Source organism: Phalacrocorax aristotelis, chromosome 2 (assembly GCF_949628215.1).
Source record: "Phalacrocorax aristotelis chromosome 2, bGulAri2.1, whole genome shotgun sequence".
Classification (NCBI taxonomy): Eukaryota; Metazoa; Chordata; class Aves; order Suliformes; family Phalacrocoracidae; genus Phalacrocorax; species Phalacrocorax aristotelis.
This window is the reverse complement of record NC_134277.1, coordinates 152,305,234-152,325,939: the sequence shown is the minus strand read 5'-3', so window position 1 is coordinate 152,325,939 and position 20,706 is coordinate 152,305,234. Positions and strand designations below refer to the sequence as shown.

Genomic DNA, 20,706 nt, shown 5'->3' with positions numbered 1-20,706 from the left:
TCGGAGGCTGGATGCCTCTGCTCCCTCCTGGGCCAGTGCAGGTAGGTGGGCTTCTCCAAAAGTGCAAGCTGCGGCCCCCGAGCTGTGTGTAGAGACAATTAAAACTAATGAGCAGGACATGGGAAGCTGAGAATGATGTGAATTGCGGCCTCTCTTTGAAGGTTTGGTGTCTGACTCGAGGCTGCATTTTGGGTGTTTCAGACCTTTAGCGAGTGTGTGTCTGGAGTCCTGTCCTGATTAAAGATGCTGAAGTAAATGTGGGCTTCATGTGTAGTTCCCCATAATGAATCCTACAGAAGCGGAGCCAGTTTGAGGTTCCAGCCTCAGCTGCTTGCATCATTCCTCCCCACTACCCCCATTTCATCTCTATACCCCTCCCACCCTCAAAGGTTTTAATTCCCTCATCTGTTTCAGAACATGGCTGTACAAATAACTTTGTGGAACAGTCTTGTGGAAAAAGTCAGGCTGCCACTCTTCCCTTCCAGCCTTTCCCTTAGCCTCCCTCAAAAAAAAGAAAAAAAAAAAGAAAAAAGAAAAAAGAAAAAAACCCCAACAGAGGGTGTTTTTGCATTTACAGTAGACTATTTCACTGAAGGAGTTTGAAGTGTGCCCACGCAAACAGCTGGATCCATACAGCTGAGAGTGCTGTAATCCTTGGGCAAAGGGGGAGGGAGAGGCAGGAAGATGCTGGTGCTGGAACCTCTTAAACTGGCTTTGCTGGCAACAGCAAATTGCACCTTTGCTCTCCTTAAAATACATCTGCAAAGGGAGGCCCTGGTGGTATGAGTGTTCCCTCAGGAAAAGGGAGGCTTGCATTTGGGTCTCTTAGCCAGATCCATATCCTAACAGGATGCCCTTGTGTAGTGAGTGATCCATGGGTTTAGCTAATGTATAGTTGTTGCTTTCTCCTTCTGTGGATGCTGGAGCATTACCCCGTCGAATGGAAGGCTCACCAGTGGGAAGAACGAGACAGAAAGGACAACAGCTGCTATCTGTAGATTAGGCTACTCTGTTCACTGATTTCTATTTCCCACCCTCAGAATTGTTTGACCTTTGTATTTGAAAATTGTTAAATAATGAATCGGAAGTAATCCTTGTGTCAAGGACTTGATTTCGTATCTGCCCTTTTGGGCGAAGGAGTATCAAGTGTAAGGCTGTTACAGCAAAAATGCACAGTGCGAGAAATTGCTCTGCAGGCTAGACTTTCTAGTCTGTTTTGTTTCTAGGAACAGACTTTGACAGTTTCCCTTTGACGTTTGTATGTGTTTGTCCTTTTTTGGCATTTTTTATTATGTCAGCCATGCCACACAGATAAGCCAGAAATTTAGCATTTCAGAAAGTTTCACAGGTCACTCACTACAGGTGAGTGATCCTAATAACAATTCTCATGAAGGAGTCCTCTCACATTAGATTACTTCTTTATTAGATATGTCAGAATCCACATGACAGATACTTTTTGACTGTCCTAACTGCAGGAGATTCTCCATTCTGTTTTTCCCCCTTTTGTTATCTATATTTCTCCCCAAAAAGGAACATAGTCCCCAGGTGTGGACCTTGTGATGCTTAGTATGATAACAGTTCTGCAGCTGAAATTTTTTCTCCCACATATATTCACTGATACCTGAGGTGTGGTGGTCTCCCTGTGCTATCTTAGATGGAGCTATGTCTTTTAGTTCAGTTGAGGAGTGTCCTCAGATCACCACCACTGGGTGATCTCAGACCTGACTTGTTTCAGATGAAACTAAACTGAAAACAGGCTTTTGGAGGATACCTGCTCTGCTTCAGCTACTAATGGGCTTTCAGTTCACTGGACCACATCAGAACTACTGATAAGAAACCCCCCTGAAACACATGTAGCATGGACATTGGTTCCTCAGCACCAGCTGTTTTGCTCCATAGGTCTGTTCCTGTTGGTCTACACTAGTCGTTAATCTAAATGTAAACTCGATTTAATTAACTCTTACGATGAATCAGCTGAATGAAATGCATCCATTAAGAATGCAATTTATTACGGAGCCCTCAGAACAAAAACAAATGCAAGTGCTGAGCTCGATGTTGTGACTATCACAGAGCCTTGTAGGAAAGTGAGTCTTAACGGGGGTGTAAGCAGCATTTATTGGCACCCCCTCCCCTTTTTAAAAATTGTTTTTATTTTTAACTTTTTTAGTTACATTGATGCGTAGAGGGCATTTAGGTACCTAGCAGTGTGATCTTTGGGATCTGCTGTAGGGGAGTGCAAAAGGTAAGGAAGTGCCTAACAGAGCCTTTGGGCTAAGTAAGTGTATGATGAGTCTTACGGGCTGGAGCAATGTGATTTAACTTGCTAAATCTCACCAGAATAAACTTCAGCTGGATAAAACTTGCTTAAACATTGTATATGTACATTCTTACAAGTTACTTCCTATTGGTCTTTCTGGTTTTTTTAAAGAGATGGAGCAAAAAAGGGTATCAACCACATGAGAACTGAGGAAAAAGCTGGTCCTGTATTTGCAGCATACTTATCACTTCATGTCTCAGTTCACATCTGTTTAAGTTATCTGGTTTTAGCTTTTTGTTTCCCTGGCAATGAGAGAAAACACTGTATTACTGCAACTTCTAACAATAACTCTCTGTTTCTGTATTCTGCTCTACTAAGCTGGTCCCAAAGAGATTCACATAAAATCATTCTTTGTAACCAGCTATATTTCATATGGACACTATCTGTAAAATAATTATGTATTCCTGATGTCCACATACCCTACAAGGCTATTAGTGTGTACCTACATAGGCATTTCTGATAATATCCAGTTCTAACACTAACTCTGTATAATATAAACTCTATAAAAATGGAAAATATCCACACCCCTAGCCATGGCAATATTCCACAGTTCTAAATATCATGTGCTTGAAATGTTCAACCAAAAAAACCCCAAGAAGTTTAAAAATAATTATTATAGTGGCGCCTTTCTTGCTGCTGTGTAGCCGAAGTCATCCTCACCATCTACCCCTGTATGCAGCTGAGATTTAAGACTCTGGCATGTAAGTTGTGGTCTGGAGTTACTGATACAGCTTTTTGTTCAGTGAGCAGGCAGCTCAGCTAGTGAAATAGCTGTCCTAGTACTCAGAGATAAGGGTGTCTTTAGCTACATCAGATACCTCAGCCGATACCCTCTATGCCTCAGTATGTCACCAGCTTCTGTCTCCAGCTGAGAGTTCTATGGATTTGGGGAATAATTTACACTTAAACAGCGGTGTGCATAGTATTATGTATGTGGTTCCCTTTTCACTTCATGCCTGTCTCTCCCACTTAGAGTTTCTCCAGTCCATAGGCTGTAGGATGGTGGGAATGTGTTGTAAAAGGCAGAAAGAATCTGAGTGGCTGAAGGATATGATTCTGACATAGAAGTGCACCAAAGTTTTTATTTGAAAGAAGCTCTCATGAGGTTGAAGTCATGAGTGGTGGATTTCAGTTGAGGAGAAGGATGGAGTTTAGCTTTTTGAGTCACTGAACTTCAGCCAAGCAGGAATGGGCAAGGCTTAAATCAGAGTGAGCAAGCTAGCTTCTGACCAAACGGATCAACAGAGAGCAGTAAGTATCCTTCTCTTACCGTACTGCCTGTAAACACAATTTAGGATGAATACTGTCTCCATGGGCACCAACCTAAAAACTTCCAAAACTTTTAACTTGGAAGCTATACCTTAAGTTGAACATTCCTGCAAAATACTGAAGCCATTGCTAAAAATGGTTACAATAAAAGTTGTTTAACAGACTCCATTTGTCTGGCCAAGGCAGTAGATCGCATAACTGGAACTGGACGCACCCAGCCTAGCTGCTTCCATGTTGCCTATGGTATGGAATGTGGAGCTGGCTGGACTGGACGCAACACTCCCTCTCAACAGCTAAGATCAAGTGACGTCTGCTGAACTTCCAGGCGTGGTTTGATAGGCTAGTTAATGAAATGGAGTTCTGAAGAATATTTAACTATCCCTGCAGAGGGGTAGTTAAAATATTAGTGAAAAAGCTAGCGGTAACGTGAAACCAAACTCTTAGAACACATCTGGAACAGTGTTTGGGGTTGCATGTCACAAAAGCATCAGACTTTTAAACATTTGACCTGCATCTGTAATATCAGTAAATTCACGCGGGGCATTGGTTTTTTCATAACAATGAGGTTTTCTGCAAAGACTAAAACACTTATATATGGTATGTGCAATGTGGCAAAGATGCTAGAGGAGGAGATGCCATGTAAAATATCATCAAATAAATCTATGAACAAAGAAAGCCAGGAACTGAAAAATTTGCAGACTCTGCCATTAGTGCAGAAATGCTGGTCAGGTGACTTGAAATGAATTTTAAATATTTTTAAAAATAAATTCAATCTTTCATGAATGTTTCTTGTATTTCAGTAATCACCTAGGGAAGAGTCTGCAGCTGCTGATGGACAGAGTGGACGAGATGAGCCAAGACATTGTTAAATACAATACCTACCTGAGGAATGTAAGCAAACAGCAGCAGCAGAAACACCAGGTTGGTAACATGGAAAACCTGAATGAGAGGATTTTTTTCCACAAAAGTGTTTGGGTGGTGTTATCTAAGACAGATTAATTTGGATCTAAGCAAGATAAAATTCTTACAGAAACATATCCATTAAGTAGATGTATAAAATGTATAGTCAGTGGGGAATTATCAAATGGGTTCACTTCTGCTCACATGTGGTATGGATTGGTCTGTCTTTGCTATTTTACGTGTTTGTTAGTGATTTATGATAAACCAAAATAATTCATAAATATGCTGTGGACACAGGGATTAGAGGTTTAGTAAATGAAAAAGCTGAAACTGCAAGTGAATTGTTCCAAAACAAACCGTGTTTAAGACCACCACATGTAGTCATGCATCTAGAAATAAAGAAACATAGTCCATACTTAAAAGACAGCAGACTGTTCTCTGATCGGAAATGACATTTTAGTCATGTTTTATATCAGTAGGTAGTGATACAGATCAGGTGATGCTGACTTTTAATTCCTCTTTAAGATCCAAAATAGTCTGACTGGAGAATACTGAGTATGGAGACCTGCTCTAGGTGGCCGTGCTTGAGCAGAGGGGTTGGACAAAGTGTGACCTCCAGGGGTCCCTTCCAACATCAACCGATCTGTGATTTGGAGATAGTATTACTTTATTTGCTCATACTGCATTTGATGAAGGAATACTGTGTCTAATTATAGAAGAATGCTGGTAAATTGGAAAAAAGCCCTATGAGAATGATTTAAAAGCCTGGAAAGCAGACCTCAGTGAATGCAATTCACTTCACGTGATAAATTAAGTTAACAAGTGACTTGCTTACTCAAGAAGTACCTGCATGAAAAATAAATTTGAAGTCTCTAATCTAGCTGACAGAGATATGACAAGATTCAATATCGGCCAACTGAAAATGGGCCAGGCCACTTTAAAGAGAAAATATTGCAGGTATTGCTACACAAAGTAGCTTATTATTAAAAAGAGCACCCGTGGTTCATGTGAAATGCTTCATCACTGAGTATTTTAAAATAAAATTGGGGTTTTTTCCACTTAAGTGTAGCTTGAACAGGGAGTACTTTAGAGAAGCAGCACATGATCACTGGTCTCTCCTGGCTGTGTAATTGCTGAGGATGTAGAAGCTTCATGCATCTTATCTTCAGAAAATTTATTTTCCTTTGCTGCCTAATTTGAATAGAAAGATGGCATCCACTTCAAAAGTTTGCGTTAATAACAAGGGGATCTATTTATTTTGAAAAGCAGAGCAAAGTAGGTTCCATGGTGTCTCACTTCATTTCTTTACTAACTGTAGCTGCTTTAGTAGTGGCTCATTGCAGCATAGTTAGTGGTCTTAACTTCATTTTTAAAATGGAGCAATTGTGATTAAGAGCAAGCCGTTTCAATAGAGAATAATAGGCAGACTGCTGAGAAGTGAATGGGGTAATGCAAAGAAAGAAGAAACTACATGCGATTCACATACAAATATGGGCATTTAAGATTTTATTTTTAACATTGTCCAAAAACATGTATCTGTCACTACTACTGGAAAAAAAATTAACTTCATTTGAGTATGCCACCAAGTAGGATCTGTTTTCAGACTCTCATGCACAGATATGTTTAAGTAAGTGAGACCAAACACCCTGTCATCTTTGGCCTGTTTATTTTAAAGAATTTTTTGTGTTGAATATGAGGGCTTCGATAGACAAACCTTACAACTAATTCCTGGCTGTGACATACAGTACGAAATCTCACATACACGTGTTGGAATGTATGTACTTCTGCAAGAACAAATGTTTTTCCAACAGCTGAAGAAATGGTCTGCCTTAATTTTTGTAAAGTCCGACTAATCTACATGGCAAAGGGAAGCACTGAAAACAAATCTGATTGTTTTCTTTTTTAGCAGAATAATCTCTACAAATTTCTACTCTAGTGTATCCTCTGGTAACACACAAAAAATGGCGTTGAAGTGGCAGAATATCTAAATTACTGGAATGGAGAAACGAACCATTATGCTTTGTTTCAGCCACACTTTGTTCTCACTTCAGAGTTCATATTTTTATGCCTTAAAATACATTGTTTAATCAAGTTCTTTTCCCCTTCAACATTAATATTGTTTTGACCTTTAACTTGCATAAAACTGTGTATTTCTGCTTTGTATAACTATTTAAGGTAATGGCTTCTTATAGCTACATATGCCAACCTTATTTTCCTTTTTTGCACGGGGAAATGGAGGCCTTTATCTACCATGCTGTATTCTTTCCATCAGATAGACTATTTATCTCTATGAAAAAATTTAAAAAATTAACCCTACCACCTCAGTACCACATAATTTTCCAGTGCCCTGCTTTTTTAAGGTGCCAGCTTGGTGGGGTGGGCGGGTGGAAATGCTTGTTACTAGCAATTGAAATAAACTCTGACTTGCATTTGCATTATTTGAAATAAACTGAATTGCATGGACTTTTCCTGCTTTGGAAGTGCTGTTGCATTCTGTTTCTGTTGATTTCTTTTCAGTACCAGCAGAGACGTCAGCAAGAAAATATGCAGCGTCAAAGCCGAGGAGAACCCCCTCTTCCTGAGGAGGACATCAATAAACTTTTTAAACCACCACAGCCACCTCCAAGAATGGAGTCACTTCTTATTGCAGGTAATGTTCTAGCAGTCTCTTCAACTCATCTTCCCATATATGAATGTTGGCTTGGGGAAAAGTGCAGTTGTTACCCTAGAAAACATCGTAATTTTTCATCACCTGTGTCACTACGGTGTGATATTTTGGCATTGGTAGTATTCCAAATACTGTCCTTTATTTGGTCAAAGGCAGTGGTTTCAACCTGTGGTCTACAGCCCGAGTGTCTGAAATATTAAAAAAAGTAGCTAAGAAAAGCAACCTTACTGCTAGTAGGCAGACCATGCCTCTGTTAGAAAGTAAGCTTCCACACACGGAAGAATTTTAAGCCATCTAGGTGAGTACCAGAGGCACGTTACCCATGTATATATGGACATACGTAATTTTTTGAAAGCAAGCCACTGTGTTTAACCAGAATGGCTGCGTAAAGCTTTAAAGTTGATGTATGGAGACTTTCTCCCTTTATTTCCTATTTTTCCATGGTGTCTGGCTCCTGCTTGACCATCTGCGCCTCCTGGGTTAATGGGAAAGGGCAGGAGCAGCAGCCAGAGCCTCGTCCTGGCTCTGTTCTGAGAGGGTGAAATGGGATTTTAAAGGAGAGCTGGAGAAATGCCCCGCGGAGCAGGCTTTCAGCACAGATGGGTGTAGCAACTAGGGTAGTCCATAAGCTGCTCCCTGCACTTGTACCCCAGCTCCTCCCACAACTGCAGAAGTTAGGAGGCTCTACAGACAGGAGGCAGGAATAAGCTGTTTGGGCTGGAACTGCTGATTCAGAGCAGAGCAGATGCCTGCAGCCCTGAGTTACTGGTAACATCCCTAGGTGTTGAACTGGCTGTTGCAGCAGCTGAGATCTTACTTTTAATTTCTTTTAATTAATTGCTTTTAATGGGGATAATTTATTTGATTTCTACTGCCATAGTTTTATATGCATCTTCCGGCACCCGAAAGTGAATGAAAATGTAAATGGAAACAAAGCATAGGTATAGGTCCCGCCCCATAATTTCTTCACTTTAGCGGTATGCTGCGGTACGTAGCCACGGTTCGGCACAAAAGTCAGTGCCTGTCCTGTGCCTCCTGGAAGGGTAAAAAATATCTGGGGCACCACAATGGCAACAGACAGCAGAAAACCTAGATGTCCTGCTAAGTAATCTAAATTTGGAATATGTCATGAGAAAGCAAACTGTAGCAGGCTTTTTGGATTAGGTAGCTATTACAGTGTTTTGTGCTGAGAGAAAATTAAACCAAAGTCCTGGTAATTTAGGGTACAGGAAAGACTGTGCTTTGACATTAAAAAAAAAAAAAAAAGTAAATTTGAACTACCGCTCTTAAATTTTGGAATGACCAGGAGATTAATATTTTAATGCTGGTAAGTGCTGCTTTTAGAAGAAATAATGTTCTTGATTTATTATTCCTCCCAGAGTCTTTCAAAAACTACTGTTTTGATAGTTTTTACCAGTTCATGAATCCTAGAAGCATTAAAGTATTTAAACATTCAGCTTTAGCATAGCTTAAAAATGCAACAGAAATGTGTATGTGTGTTCTATGAAAGTGATATCTTAGGATGAATCATCTCTTATAAGAGGAGGAATTGAAAACTATTATACTTAAAGGTAAAAAACAGTTTTCGGCCAAAATGACTCTCTTCATTTGTTCTTTTACCGTAGTCAGGGGAAGAACTGAAAGCATCCACTTCAACTTAGATGAAGTAAAGTTTGTGGATAAAAAATAAAACTTAGCTTTTTTGTCTCTGAGGCATTTAAAAACTTTTCAAATAGAGCATTAAATCGAGAGTTTATTGGCCTTCTAAATAGTCTTAATTTTGATTAAACTGGCTTCATGCTTTGCTATTCCTAGCTAACAAGGGAACTAACTTGTAGCAGTATGTGTATAAAAATGTTTTGATGGGCACGTTTGATTTGTAAAGCACTGACAAGTCTTCATACCCTGATGATTTTTGAAATAGCTAATAAAATGAAATATTAGGTGGAAAAAAAAGGCTAGCAAAATGAGTACCACAGTTCTCAATCTGCTACTGGAAAATATTTGTTACAAATATTTTAATAGGGACAGCAGATGCATAAGAACAGAACTGAAATTCAGTCTTGTAATATTTTTAGAGCAACTAAATTGAACAATTACTATGATCAAGCGTCCAATACAGCAGCAAGAATTGTTTATTCCTTTTAATGTCATACGTCTTTTCAGAAATTGTACATAATAGAATTGTAGGAAAATAAAGAGGTTTTTGAGCATACAGTTTATGTATTCAGCTAGTTTAGCTTCTTCTTCCCAAACCTAGTTGGGAATACTGAAAATGTAAAATTCCGAAGTGTAGAGCAGTTGAGCTTTTTTGGTTGCTTCTCTGTATAAATCCTGAATGATTCATGCACATTTGGCTTTTCAAAAACAATGTTCTAGGATACCTTTCTGAATTTCAGAACTGACAAGGGTTTACTCTTCTTTCCTATTGACAGGTCAAATTAATACCTACTGCCAGAATATTAAGGAGTTCAATGCACAGAACCTGGGCAAGCTCTTCATGGCTCAGGCTCTCCAAGATTACAACAACTGAAGAAACTTTGCTGTAGCCCTCATCAGGAAAAGTTAGTTACAGTTTTAGACTGTTCACGATCCTCTTGAAAATTTACTATATTGGTCTTGTAAAACAGAGTCACCTTGGTTTGTGTAGAATTCTCCTCTAAGAAAAATAAAGGCAAATTTTAACGATATTTTAGTATTTCCTTATTTGTTGGCCCTATTGGACTGGAATTTTCTGTGGTCACTCAGGTTTTCTAAATCTTTGGCAGTTATTCATGTTTAGTCATAGCAAATAATACAGGTTTTATTTAACTTGGAATCTGAAATAAAAACAAATGATTACAAATGTTCGGTATAGCCGACTTCACAGAAGAAATTTAAGATTTCCCAGTTTTGGTTGAGAACTTACAACCATAATGTGCTAGTCACTTGGAGCAGTTTCTTGGTTTGTTTTTAATCTGTTTGGACAGGCTGATGTGATGGACCTTCTATATCACAAATATTTCATGGGCTTCATATTTGGAACATATAAAACTAGTGTTATATGGAGACTGATCCCCACCATTATCATGCTAAGCTGTGTTCCTATATTCTGTTGCTGCCACCAACCGGACTGAAATCCAGTGATGCTACTGAAGTCTTAATGACAGAAACTCTGTAAGTAGCTAACCTGGAGCAGCCAGTGTGGTGTAAATGGACACCATACCTATTCTGCACTTACTTTGCCATCTGGATGCACCTTCATTCCTGAACTTGGGCTACTTTCTTTTTAACAAGAGTGTTAATTGAAAGGTCTATTAGGTGGCAACCCACACATGTTACTGTTACTGTCATTGTTTCTGTGTCAGTTTTTCTTTTTTCCTTGAGTACTTCCTTGCATGAAATTGTGTGATATGTCCTGAGAGACTACAATGGCTGAAGGAGTTTGGTCTTTTAAAATAAATAACATCCTCTAAATACAGACCTGAATGTTTCAGCCTCGAAGGTGAATGTTTTGGAAAGTCAGAAGTATGTGAAAACTGGGGGTTAGAGTAAGAACTTATTCTTTTCCAGTCTAAACTATAGTGATTGCAGTATTTGTGTAAATATGGATGCAAATTTTGTTCAGCCCTCGCATATCTGGCAAATTGCCGGTCTGATCTTTTGCACTGGAAACTTTGGGCGCCTTTGTGTTAGCTTTCCTATGGTGAACTTCTCTGAAATCGGAGATTAGTTAAGTATCCTGCTACAGTGCCACATGATTGAGTTTCATTCCCAATACAAATAATATTCAAAACCTTTTAATTTTCTAGTTTTCTGAAGGACCAAAATAACCACCGGGGAGCAGAAGTAGGAGCAGATAATTAGATTAAGGTGAGACATCTGAGATAGAAAAAGTGATCTTCTGGATAACTGGGAATAGAAGACTGACTCTGGTGACTGTATAGAAGGAAACAACAGTAACATTACATGTACTAGAAGGTCTGCAAAAGAGCTGTTAGCAAAATAAATACTTGGAATAGGTTAAAAAACCTGTGTTTTGAATTAGTTCTTTATGATTGAGGAAGTAAATGTGAGAAGGAGGTCAGTAATATTCAACTGTGCTGGGGTTAAACAAGATAGGTGAATTTTGTGTAGCTGGATCCAATGTGCTAAATGTTAATGTCCATGAGGAAATAGGGAAGACTTCAGTAGAAATCTGTGGCTTCTAAAGGTATGGATCTGAGTCAGACAGGGGAATGAGATACAAAAAGAGATGAGGTGTACATAGACTTTGGAGATAATTTGACCGTTCTGTTCTAAATCACACTTTAGTCTTCTGTCTTGGTGGAGATAATTAGAGGAAGCCTCCCTGAGTGAGGGAGGTGGAGTCAGTTGAAGCTGTTGGTCTATAAATGACCAACAGCTGTGGAGGTTAGGCATTAAAAGGGACGGGGCTGTGTCTCCATGCTGGGTTTGGCGTGAGCTTTCTCCGCTGTCTTTGTATTCCTGGAACTTCGTTTTTACGTGTTCTGTTTCTAATGGGAGTGAGCTGGCAGCTCATTCACCATAAGGCATGTCCTTTCCATTTCTAATTATCATAACACTACCTATTTTTTCTCTTTCCTTGACTGTGAAAGGCTTTTCTGTATGCTGATAAAAATGTAGTGACATTAGTCTTTAAAAGTCACCTCTAAAGAAGTTAAAACTTCTAAGTCAGCGAGCCTGTTGTCATAGCAGAAGCAAGCAAGGCCTCTGCCCCATGGTTCCATCTCTATCAGGTGACCACAGGATATGCACAGAGGAGGCAAAATGGGCACGTAAGGGAAAACCTTCCCTGCAGTCCACATCTAGCCATCGTCTCTCCTGTCATGCTCCTAACCGCGCAGGTCCGGGTTAACTGTTTTGTAATTGTTTTTTATTTGTGCATGACTACAATCCGTATGAGAAAAAAATGTTATTTTGAAATCCAGCTCTAATTGGTATGAGTCTTAGAGGGAAGTCTTCCAAGCTAGATGTGCAAGTCTTTTAAAAGTGAGGTTTGAAAGGAGAAAAAAGGGGACGATTATTTTAGTTTTGGCACTGAAGAAAAACAGTATTTCTTCTAGTTGGTTGATACTTGGGATCTTCACCAGTATAGCTCCAATTTTGCTGTGACATTTACTGCCTCCGTTCCACTGCTACTTGAGAAATCCTCTAATTGTACTGATAATTTGAGCCAATGTGGGACGTGAAGTGCCATCTCCTGTAATTGTAGCGCTAGCTTGGTCATTGTGCCATGGCTGCCTACTTACGGGGAGCTGTGGTCCTCTGTCCCAACTCCTTTTTTAATGTGCAGATAAAATGTAAAGGCTTTGCTCGTGTAAGGTGGGGTGAATGCAACTTGGTGTTGCATAAATAGTGAGAAAGGTAGTGCTCCTGTAGTTCAAGGTAACACTCTGACTGAGGAGTCGTGGTAACGGATGGTGCGTGCCTCTGTTCGGTCACAGCACAAAGTGGAATAGGTAATCTGTGAGCATTTCAAACAGTCTGAAATGTGTCTGGTTATACTGACAGCCCTGAGGTTGTCTTCAGCACCAGCAATAGGAAAGGATGCTAAACTTTGGACCATCTACTTGCTTAACTGAAAAAGTAAGTGTGATTCCCCAGATACGGTTAACTGCCACAGTTGTTGTCAGAGGCTAATTCTTAACATTAATATTTAAGGAAAATTAATCTAAACGGGAGAGCTTTTCTGTAATCCAAATATACTTGGTGTGCCCTTATCTTGACATCAAGGTGTGATGGGCTATTTCCATTCTCCTTTCGGTGTTCTCAAATTTGGACCAAACTCCATCTAAACTGTACATGTTCTGCCACTGCCCATGTGGAGGAAACCTGGGGTGCTTTCCCCGCTTCTACACAGGTTATCACGTCCTTTTTTTTCATCAGCTCCCCCAAATACTTAAACATTTTAGAGGCTGGATTTCTCCTCCATCCTGTCAAAGTTTGGACTTCTGTGCAAAGCTGAACAGCGTGACTATGAGGTACTGCAGGTAAGAACGGGTAGCGTTTGTGCAGCTGTTTACAGCTGTACAGAGTAGAGAAGGTCTGGGAGGGGTTGCACATGCCCTGTTTGGTGCTAACAGATGTTGGATGGGGTTGGGAGTGGTGACCAAAAACACTTGTAAAGAACATCTGATGTCTTCGTGTTTATGCTTTTTATGCTTTGCAGATTTCTGAGCACAGAGTCATTCATTAATCTTGTTGGTCAGTACTGCTTGATTTTTTTTTTTTGCCTTCTGATGAATCTCTGATATGACAAATCACTGGTGACAAACTGAGACATCTTTAAGAAGCAAGCGCTATTTAATGGTTCTCACTTGATAGTCAAAGGACTCCTGGTGCGCTGTTAAGAAGTCGTTAGGAGCTGGTGATGCAAATAATATCACCAGGGGAAATATGTGCAATGTGTGCAGTAAGAGGAATTGAATTGCTCTCTGTAGAACTGCTTCTCATCCAGTTTGTGAGCCCTGGGGTAAAAGACACATCCCTCCTGATTTTCCATGCCTCTGCATTTTCTTCCCCTGGATTTTGTACTTCCTGTTAATTTTCTTCAGGTTTTGCCCACAGCTTGTTGACTTTGAAGCAAAAAGAGCGTGCTGCTCTAAATCCAATGCCTTCTGTTATGTACTTTACCATTAATTCCTCTGGAAAACTTTTACTGCAGCTGAGATGATGTTTTACATTTCCTGAGCTGAACATCAAATTAATGGTGGAAGTTTTGGTTGCTCAGGTGTCAGGTATAGCCCTGAGTTCAACTTTCTCATGCCCCTGGTCTTCACCTGCAGGGGACTGACTGCATGGGCACTGCTCAGGAGGCAGTGGTGCTGCTCCTTGGGACTAATCCAGAGGGAGTGATTCAAAAGCTTTTCGTACCAACTTTACAACTGGAAAGACGTTTACACAAAGTTGGGCCTGTGTTTTATTTTTTCATCTTTTAATTGACAGACCAGATTGCTGTTGACACAACTCATCATGAGCTGAGCGGTAGCAAATTACACAGAGCTGTAGAGGATGTCTTTAAAAACAACAGCTTTGGCAAAAAGCTCCTTAGTGAAAGAAAAGCTAATGTCTTATTTCAATTAAAGCAAAGGTTTATATGCGAGGAAAAATGGCCAGATCCATTTTACAATGATATTAAAAGGCATTAGGGTGTCAGTAAAATAAACAAGGAAGGGTAGCAGTGCTTTTATGCAGCAGAAACACAGCTAAAGACTTCAAAAGCTTCATAAAGTGAAAAGAATGTATGCAGCGAGGTTTCCCATTCTGGTTTAAATGATCAATTTATTAATGTGACCATTACTGAGGGTGGTGTTCCTTAAGTACCGTACGATGCATCAAACTTCTGATCTTTGTTTTTTTCCCCCCTTCTTCTGGATTTGAGCAATACAAATTTAGTCTTATATACAAAAATATGTCCTGTTTTCATCATTTAGTGTGTGATTTCATCTTTCATATCTCAGTAGTACTGATGAAGAGTCATATCCAACAGGTTAAAAAGTTGACGTCTGACTGAAAGGTTCAGGGTTTCATCCCATGTGCAGTGTTTGCTTGTGTATCCTGATGTTTGAAAACAAATCACTGAAGGATTTCAAGTAGGTTTTGTCTGCCACAGAATTAGTTCTTTTTTTTTGTTCCCACATCTTTCACTTGGCTTATTTAATATAGTAATGTAATTATTAACTCGCAGGTTGCATCTAAAGCAGGAAGACATATTATATGACTGGAATGCACCAGTGGCAACAGGCTCGCCTGTTTCAATCTGTGGTAATAAATATGCCTGAAAGTGAAGTCTAATAATGACAAATTTATATATTTTAGGAGAAGTAGTAAACAGTATGATGATCAAGGCTGGTAGGTCTTACAACAGATTGTAGCATTTGAGCAGTTTCTGCTTTGGACCAAATGTGTGACTTCCACACTGATGTTTTTTTTTAATTTGTATTTTTTTAGCTTACCTTAAGCAAAAAGCGCCGTCATATTAATTGCTGTAACATTTAACACAGTAGTCAAGCACATCCATTGTTACTAGCTATGGAAAAACTAGTTCCAAAAGGTTTGGCAATTACAAGCTTCAATGATGTTAACAACTTGTTTACATGGACTACAAGGTCATATTCAATTTAATTTTTAATGTGACTCTTGAAGTAATGTTCTAGGACTATCTAGGTTTCTAGTACGGTTAAGCTTTCAATATGGGATAAACCCCAACAACTTTCAGTTAACAGAAGAGCACTTTCTACAGTTATATATGTGAGCAAAAGCAGTCATGGACTTGGTTTCTTGTGGCTTTTCGGTCTTTTTAGTTCAACCACAAATAGCTGTTTGCAATGACTCCTACACACAACTGCCATATTACATCTTTATCTCGCTCCAGGAGGACTCTCCCTCTTTTTCAAACGTGTGCTGCTCCAGCGCTCCACCTCAGCCGCCTGGCACCTGGCAGGCCGTGCGAGGGGCTCTCCGTCGCTGCCTGCTCCCCGCCCCTCCTGGGCTGCGTGTTGGGCAGGTCTGCTCTGGGACCTCAGCAGCTCAGCCCACCGATGTATCATCTCATTGAACCTGACCAATGAGTTCAGAACTTATCAGAGTGGAGTGTAAGCAACAGCGTAACTGCATAAGCCCTGTTTCCTTAGAGAAGCTCAACATAAGCCTTTACTTATGCTGATATCAACAGCTGTGCATGGTGTGGGATGTGTGTGGGGAGGGAGCTGTGCAGATCTGGGTTTGCATGGACCACCACCATCTGTCCTGGGTGGATAACACAGATTGCAGTTGAACGAGCTACTTGGAAATGAAAAACTCTCCCATTTGCTGATTGATTTTCGTAAGACTTCAACGAATCTTTAAGGAATTCCCCACTCTGAAAGGAAAATTTTCTCCTTGGGAAGGATATCCAGACATTTTAATTTTACGTATCTGTAGAAAGGAAGTAAGGGGATCTATGAGAAGAAAAGAGGTTTCTGAATTGAGTAGTAAAATATTTACATGGTCACAAAGTGACTGGATTGTGGCTGTCTGCAAATTATATGTGCTAGCATAAAACTAAAATCCTATAGCATTTGTTGCTGTGAATATTTCTTAAGTCATAAGAATTTTCATTAGATAACATTATTAGAAGAACCTTCTTTTGTATATTTGGTATTTTTTTTAGCTATCTTAAAGGGCTAAAGTGGTACAAATCAGATATCTATCTGAAATTTCTCATCCCCTTCGTAGGCGGCTGCTGCTTCCTCTCTTGGGACAACCAAAGCTTTGCTTTTCTCCTACATAACGTAGGAGGGCTTTCCTCACTGAAAGAGGCAAAAGGGCCTTGGGCTATGGAGCTGAGCAGTCCCAAAGGAGGAAACCACCATGCCTGGAGAGAAGCAGCTCGTCCCTGTTTTGTGTCCCACTAGCCACAAGCTCTCCTTGTCACCATCTCTGCCTGCCACCAGGCAATAGCTGTGAACTTGCTGCTCCTGTTAATAGGGTATAAGTAGTCGTGTTGGTAGACATAGGCGAATAATCTCCTTATGTAAGCAGCAGCTCTTCTTGACAGGAAACATGAGCTGCTTCATCAATCACAACAGCCTGGCAATGTAAACATAAGCCTAGCGGGGAATCCTATGCCTAAACCAGGATTCAGTAGATCTGGATAAATGCCCTGAGCAGGTCCTTGAATCCCGGTGCTTTGTTCCTCCAGTGCATTAAGCAGTGAATTTGTCTCTTGTATTTCCAGAGTGTAAGCTCTTTAAGACAGATGCCATGTTTGTCATATGAGTTTAAAGTGCTTCATGTGCTCAATCCAGCCTGTGCTCAGCAGCTCCTTGATATCATTTGGAGAATCTAAGTATAAGTGCCTGATTATTACATCTTATGGAGAAAATAGTACATGATTAGGCCATTAAAATGTTGTGTGCTGAGTAACTGGTTGAAGATTGCACTGACAATTCAAGTTTTTCTTGTCTCTTGAGGCCTCAAATTTCCAAAGTTTAGTAAAGCAGATTTTATCGTATGAATCCGCGTAGGCTGCCGTGCTGGTTGGTTTCTGAGGCTGTATAGGAAGCACAGTTATCCTCTTTCAGAGCTAAGAGAGTGGAAAACAGCAGCACAATGCAATTACCTGTGATATGTACCTGACACAGAGAGGTGTTAATGGGTTTCTTTGCTACTTGCCAAACAGCAAAGCAGAATTGGCACTAAAATGCATAGGTGTGATGAACGGTTCTAGCCTTGCAACCCTACCAGCCAGACAAGGTTGTTCTGCCTAGCCTCTTCTTAGCACCTGCTTCTAATTTCTTATGTCTCTTAATTCTGTAATTAACTCATCACACTATTTCTTTTCAGCCACATCCTGTGCTCTTTTTCAGCCTCACTCCCTGGTCATTCTTCGAATTTTGAGCAGGGTGATGATCAAAACTCTTGTTCTGCTTTATGGAAGCACCAGAGCTTTTCATGTGAAACTGTAGTTTTCCTCCCCTCCCTCCCCTTCTTTTCTGTAACCTCAGTCTTGGAAATAGCTGAATCCCTTGAGCAAAAGCTTCCCAAAAAAGATCCTGTTAGTCAGACAGCTAACATCAGGAATGTTTAGCCTGAATTGTTCAAAGTTATCCTGAAGCAGAGTATTACAATGGAAAATGTTAAGTAGCCTCCGCATAAATGTGGCTGCTTGTGCTGCCATTAATAACTTGGCCTTGTAGAGAATGTTCTTGTGCTAGCTAAATTACATTAAACAGTAAATTTTCTCCATCTTTAATGTCTATCAGATTTAAGACTTCTGGGCTTGAGCTTGCTGCCACTAAAGCTGATGGTAAAACTGTTGGATTCTGTGTGAACATGGACTTTTCAGGAATGATGTCAGAATTTTGTACTGTTGAAATTTGTGAGTATTAAGAATACAAGAATATAGACATTACAATGCAAAACTAAAGTGAATAGCTCTCAGTCCAGATTTAAGTGTGAACAAGAATGTGTATGGCATTTCAGTTGTTTTTAATGTTAGCTTGTAAAAATCTTCAGGTATATTAAGAACATAGGAGTCCCTGTGGGTTCTGGTAAAATTACATTTTTGATATTGTAGAAAAAAATTGTGTGGTGAAGGGTTCAATTCCATTTTTATGAATGTTTCACATAACTGAAGAATTATAACTCTCAGGAGAGCATAATATAATATCTAAAGTCATATTAGTATTTAATGTTTTATCATTGTAGTTCTGCTTGCAGCCTCTGCACCTTATTCCATCACCCTCAGATGTGCTGTGGCGTTACTCAGATTTAAATAGCTTTTACCACTCACTGGCGAGAAAGCTGTTCCAAGAATATTGTCTGTATTGCTTGCTAAAAAACCTGATAATATAAGCTTCTGCCCTTTTCAACTTGTGATAGTTGCCTGGTGCCACTATTAAATAACAGGTAAACAAGCAGCACCCCAGGGTCTCAGCTGGCATATTGCCACTCGGGTGTAGTAATATGTGCTGTACTCCTAGATACAGGTAAGACATTTACTGATTTAAAATACTGAGCTATTTGTGCTGTATTTTGTATGTGCCAGGCAATATTTTTGTCCCTATGAAAGTCTAGAGTATCTTCAATGTTGTTTCATGTTGGTTTTGAGTTCCCAGAGATTTTTTTCAGAGCTAAATCCTGCTCTGCCAGGGCATGGGCCAGACCAGAGCTGGCTTTGGGAGCAAGTAGTTCAGTGGGATGAGATAACTCGCCTTGCTGGACTGCTGAAATATCCCAGCTAGCTGGAGTGTTTTCATGCTGCTCTGCCATGCATAGTGTAGGTAGCCTTCAGTCTGAGATCTCTGCAGGCAAAATAGGCTGTACCGGTGAGCTGAGCCACTCTGCTCAGCCTGTGGTTCATTCCCCGCAACGTGCCAGGGAGTAGAGAGGGAGGCGAGAGGTTTCGGTACGCCGTGGGTGGGAAGTCAGTGCCTCCTCCTCCCGTTTTTGAAAGTGAGAGGTGGCGGTGACTGAAGTCAAAAGTTCTACTGACCATGCCTGGAGAGTAGGAGCCTATTTCCAGCAGAGGAGAGCTGATGGTCCACGAAGTGTGCAGGGACAGGAGTAACACCTAAGCCAAACCAGACAGACTATCCACACACTCATATCCATTGTACAGAGAATTCACAGCGAGTGCTCAAACTTGACCAACCTGCAAAGTGATCAGATCAGCTACAAATGAGCATATCTCTTTTGGAGTGCTCTGCTGAGCTAACAGGAAGCCTCTCTGAAGCTTGTTTGTAGCTGATTTTAATAGCAGCAATCTCATCTTGGTGTGCGGGGCTTTAATTGTGCATGTCCCATTAGTGCTAATGGAGTTATGCACCTGAAGTCCTGTGCATGGAGATGAGACTATAAATCTAGGGTTACAACCTCATTAAAGTTGTTTATTTCATGTGTAAAGCCCTTTTGCCACCAGGATACCTTAATTGCTTACTTTATTTGTCCCTTTGAATGAAGTCTCCTCGTCTCAAGATCATAACTGCCACTTTTGTGCCATGCCCTGAGATGACCACTCATACTTTTTTCCATCTCTATTGCTCAGCATGGCAAAAAAAGCCAGGACCTGTCTCCTGAGAGTTATTGGGAGCCTGATATAGAGAAATATTTTTCTTTTTTAATCTTTTAGGCCTCACCAATGTCTGTATTCTTTTTCATTATAGGTGCTGGAAACTGCTGCTAGGCTATGCTGTTTCTCAGCGCAATTTACCATTGCTTTTGGAAATCTGGCTGCAATCAACGCTTCCCTATGGGCAGCGAGCGTTGTGGGAAGCAGGGTGCAGCAGCAGCTGTGCTCGTGCTGGAGATGGTGCGTGTGTGCACGGGGGCATGAGCTGCTGTGGGACTTGGGGAAAGCGCTCTTAAATATGCACAGGGGAAGGAGTGAAGAAGGGAAAACAAGGAGGGGTCTGGGGCCAGCAGAACAGAAGAGAGCTCCTTTGGCTGAAAAGCAAGTGCCAACAACTGCTAGGATAAAAAGATGAGTTTCCCCAAGTGTCAAAAAAGTGGGCTCAGGTCAGGCAGTCTATAAGAGAGGGTGGTTAGTGAGGGGATGGAGTGCTGACGGCAAGCGGCCTACGAGGAGCCTTGGGCAGAGGATGCCTGCTCCAGTCCCATGGGAAAAGAAACCTCTGACAGGTAGGTCCCTCATCTCTTCTGTCCATCTTATGATGATGGCTACCTTGGTCATTTGCTGTCTTGTAGTCTTTTCAGCCCTGAATCCTGTTTGTCTCTGAAGGGTGATGTACACAGGAATAACAGGGCCTTTTCTAATCCATCACAAACAGCAGATGACAAAAAAAGAGGATGCTTTATTCTGATGGCTTTTGTCTTGAACTTTTTTTTTTAGCAAGGGTGATTCTGTCCATTCTGGTCGTGAAAAGCTTTGCCACCTCTGAGCAAAGGCTTCCTACTACAGTGGTTAATAAGCCAAGTGCCCATCACAGCTTGACTTAGAAAGTCTGGTTTGCTAATGACGTGAAGTCTGAACTCTGTAAAGGGGATATAACAAGGTTAATGGTTATTTGAGAATATTGCTCTCTTCTGGTGTGGAAGGGTTGAAAAA

General features: G+C 40.5%; 1 protein-coding gene across 1 annotated transcript in view; it reads left to right on the top strand.

Moving 5' to 3' along the window:
• EIF3H (eukaryotic translation initiation factor 3 subunit H) overlaps positions 1 to 9,844 on the top strand; it is an 89,985-nt gene extending 80,141 nt beyond the window's left edge. The window contains exons 6-8 of the mRNA XM_075085639.1: positions 4,387 to 4,507; positions 7,004 to 7,136; positions 9,590 to 9,844. Coding sequence (XP_074941740.1) covers positions 4,387 to 4,507; positions 7,004 to 7,136; positions 9,590 to 9,687 — 352 coding nt within the window. The 3' untranslated portion in view covers positions 9,688 to 9,844. The remainder of the gene's footprint in view (positions 1 to 4,386; positions 4,508 to 7,003; positions 7,137 to 9,589) is intronic.
• Positions 9,845 to 20,706: the final 10,862 nt, after the last annotated feature.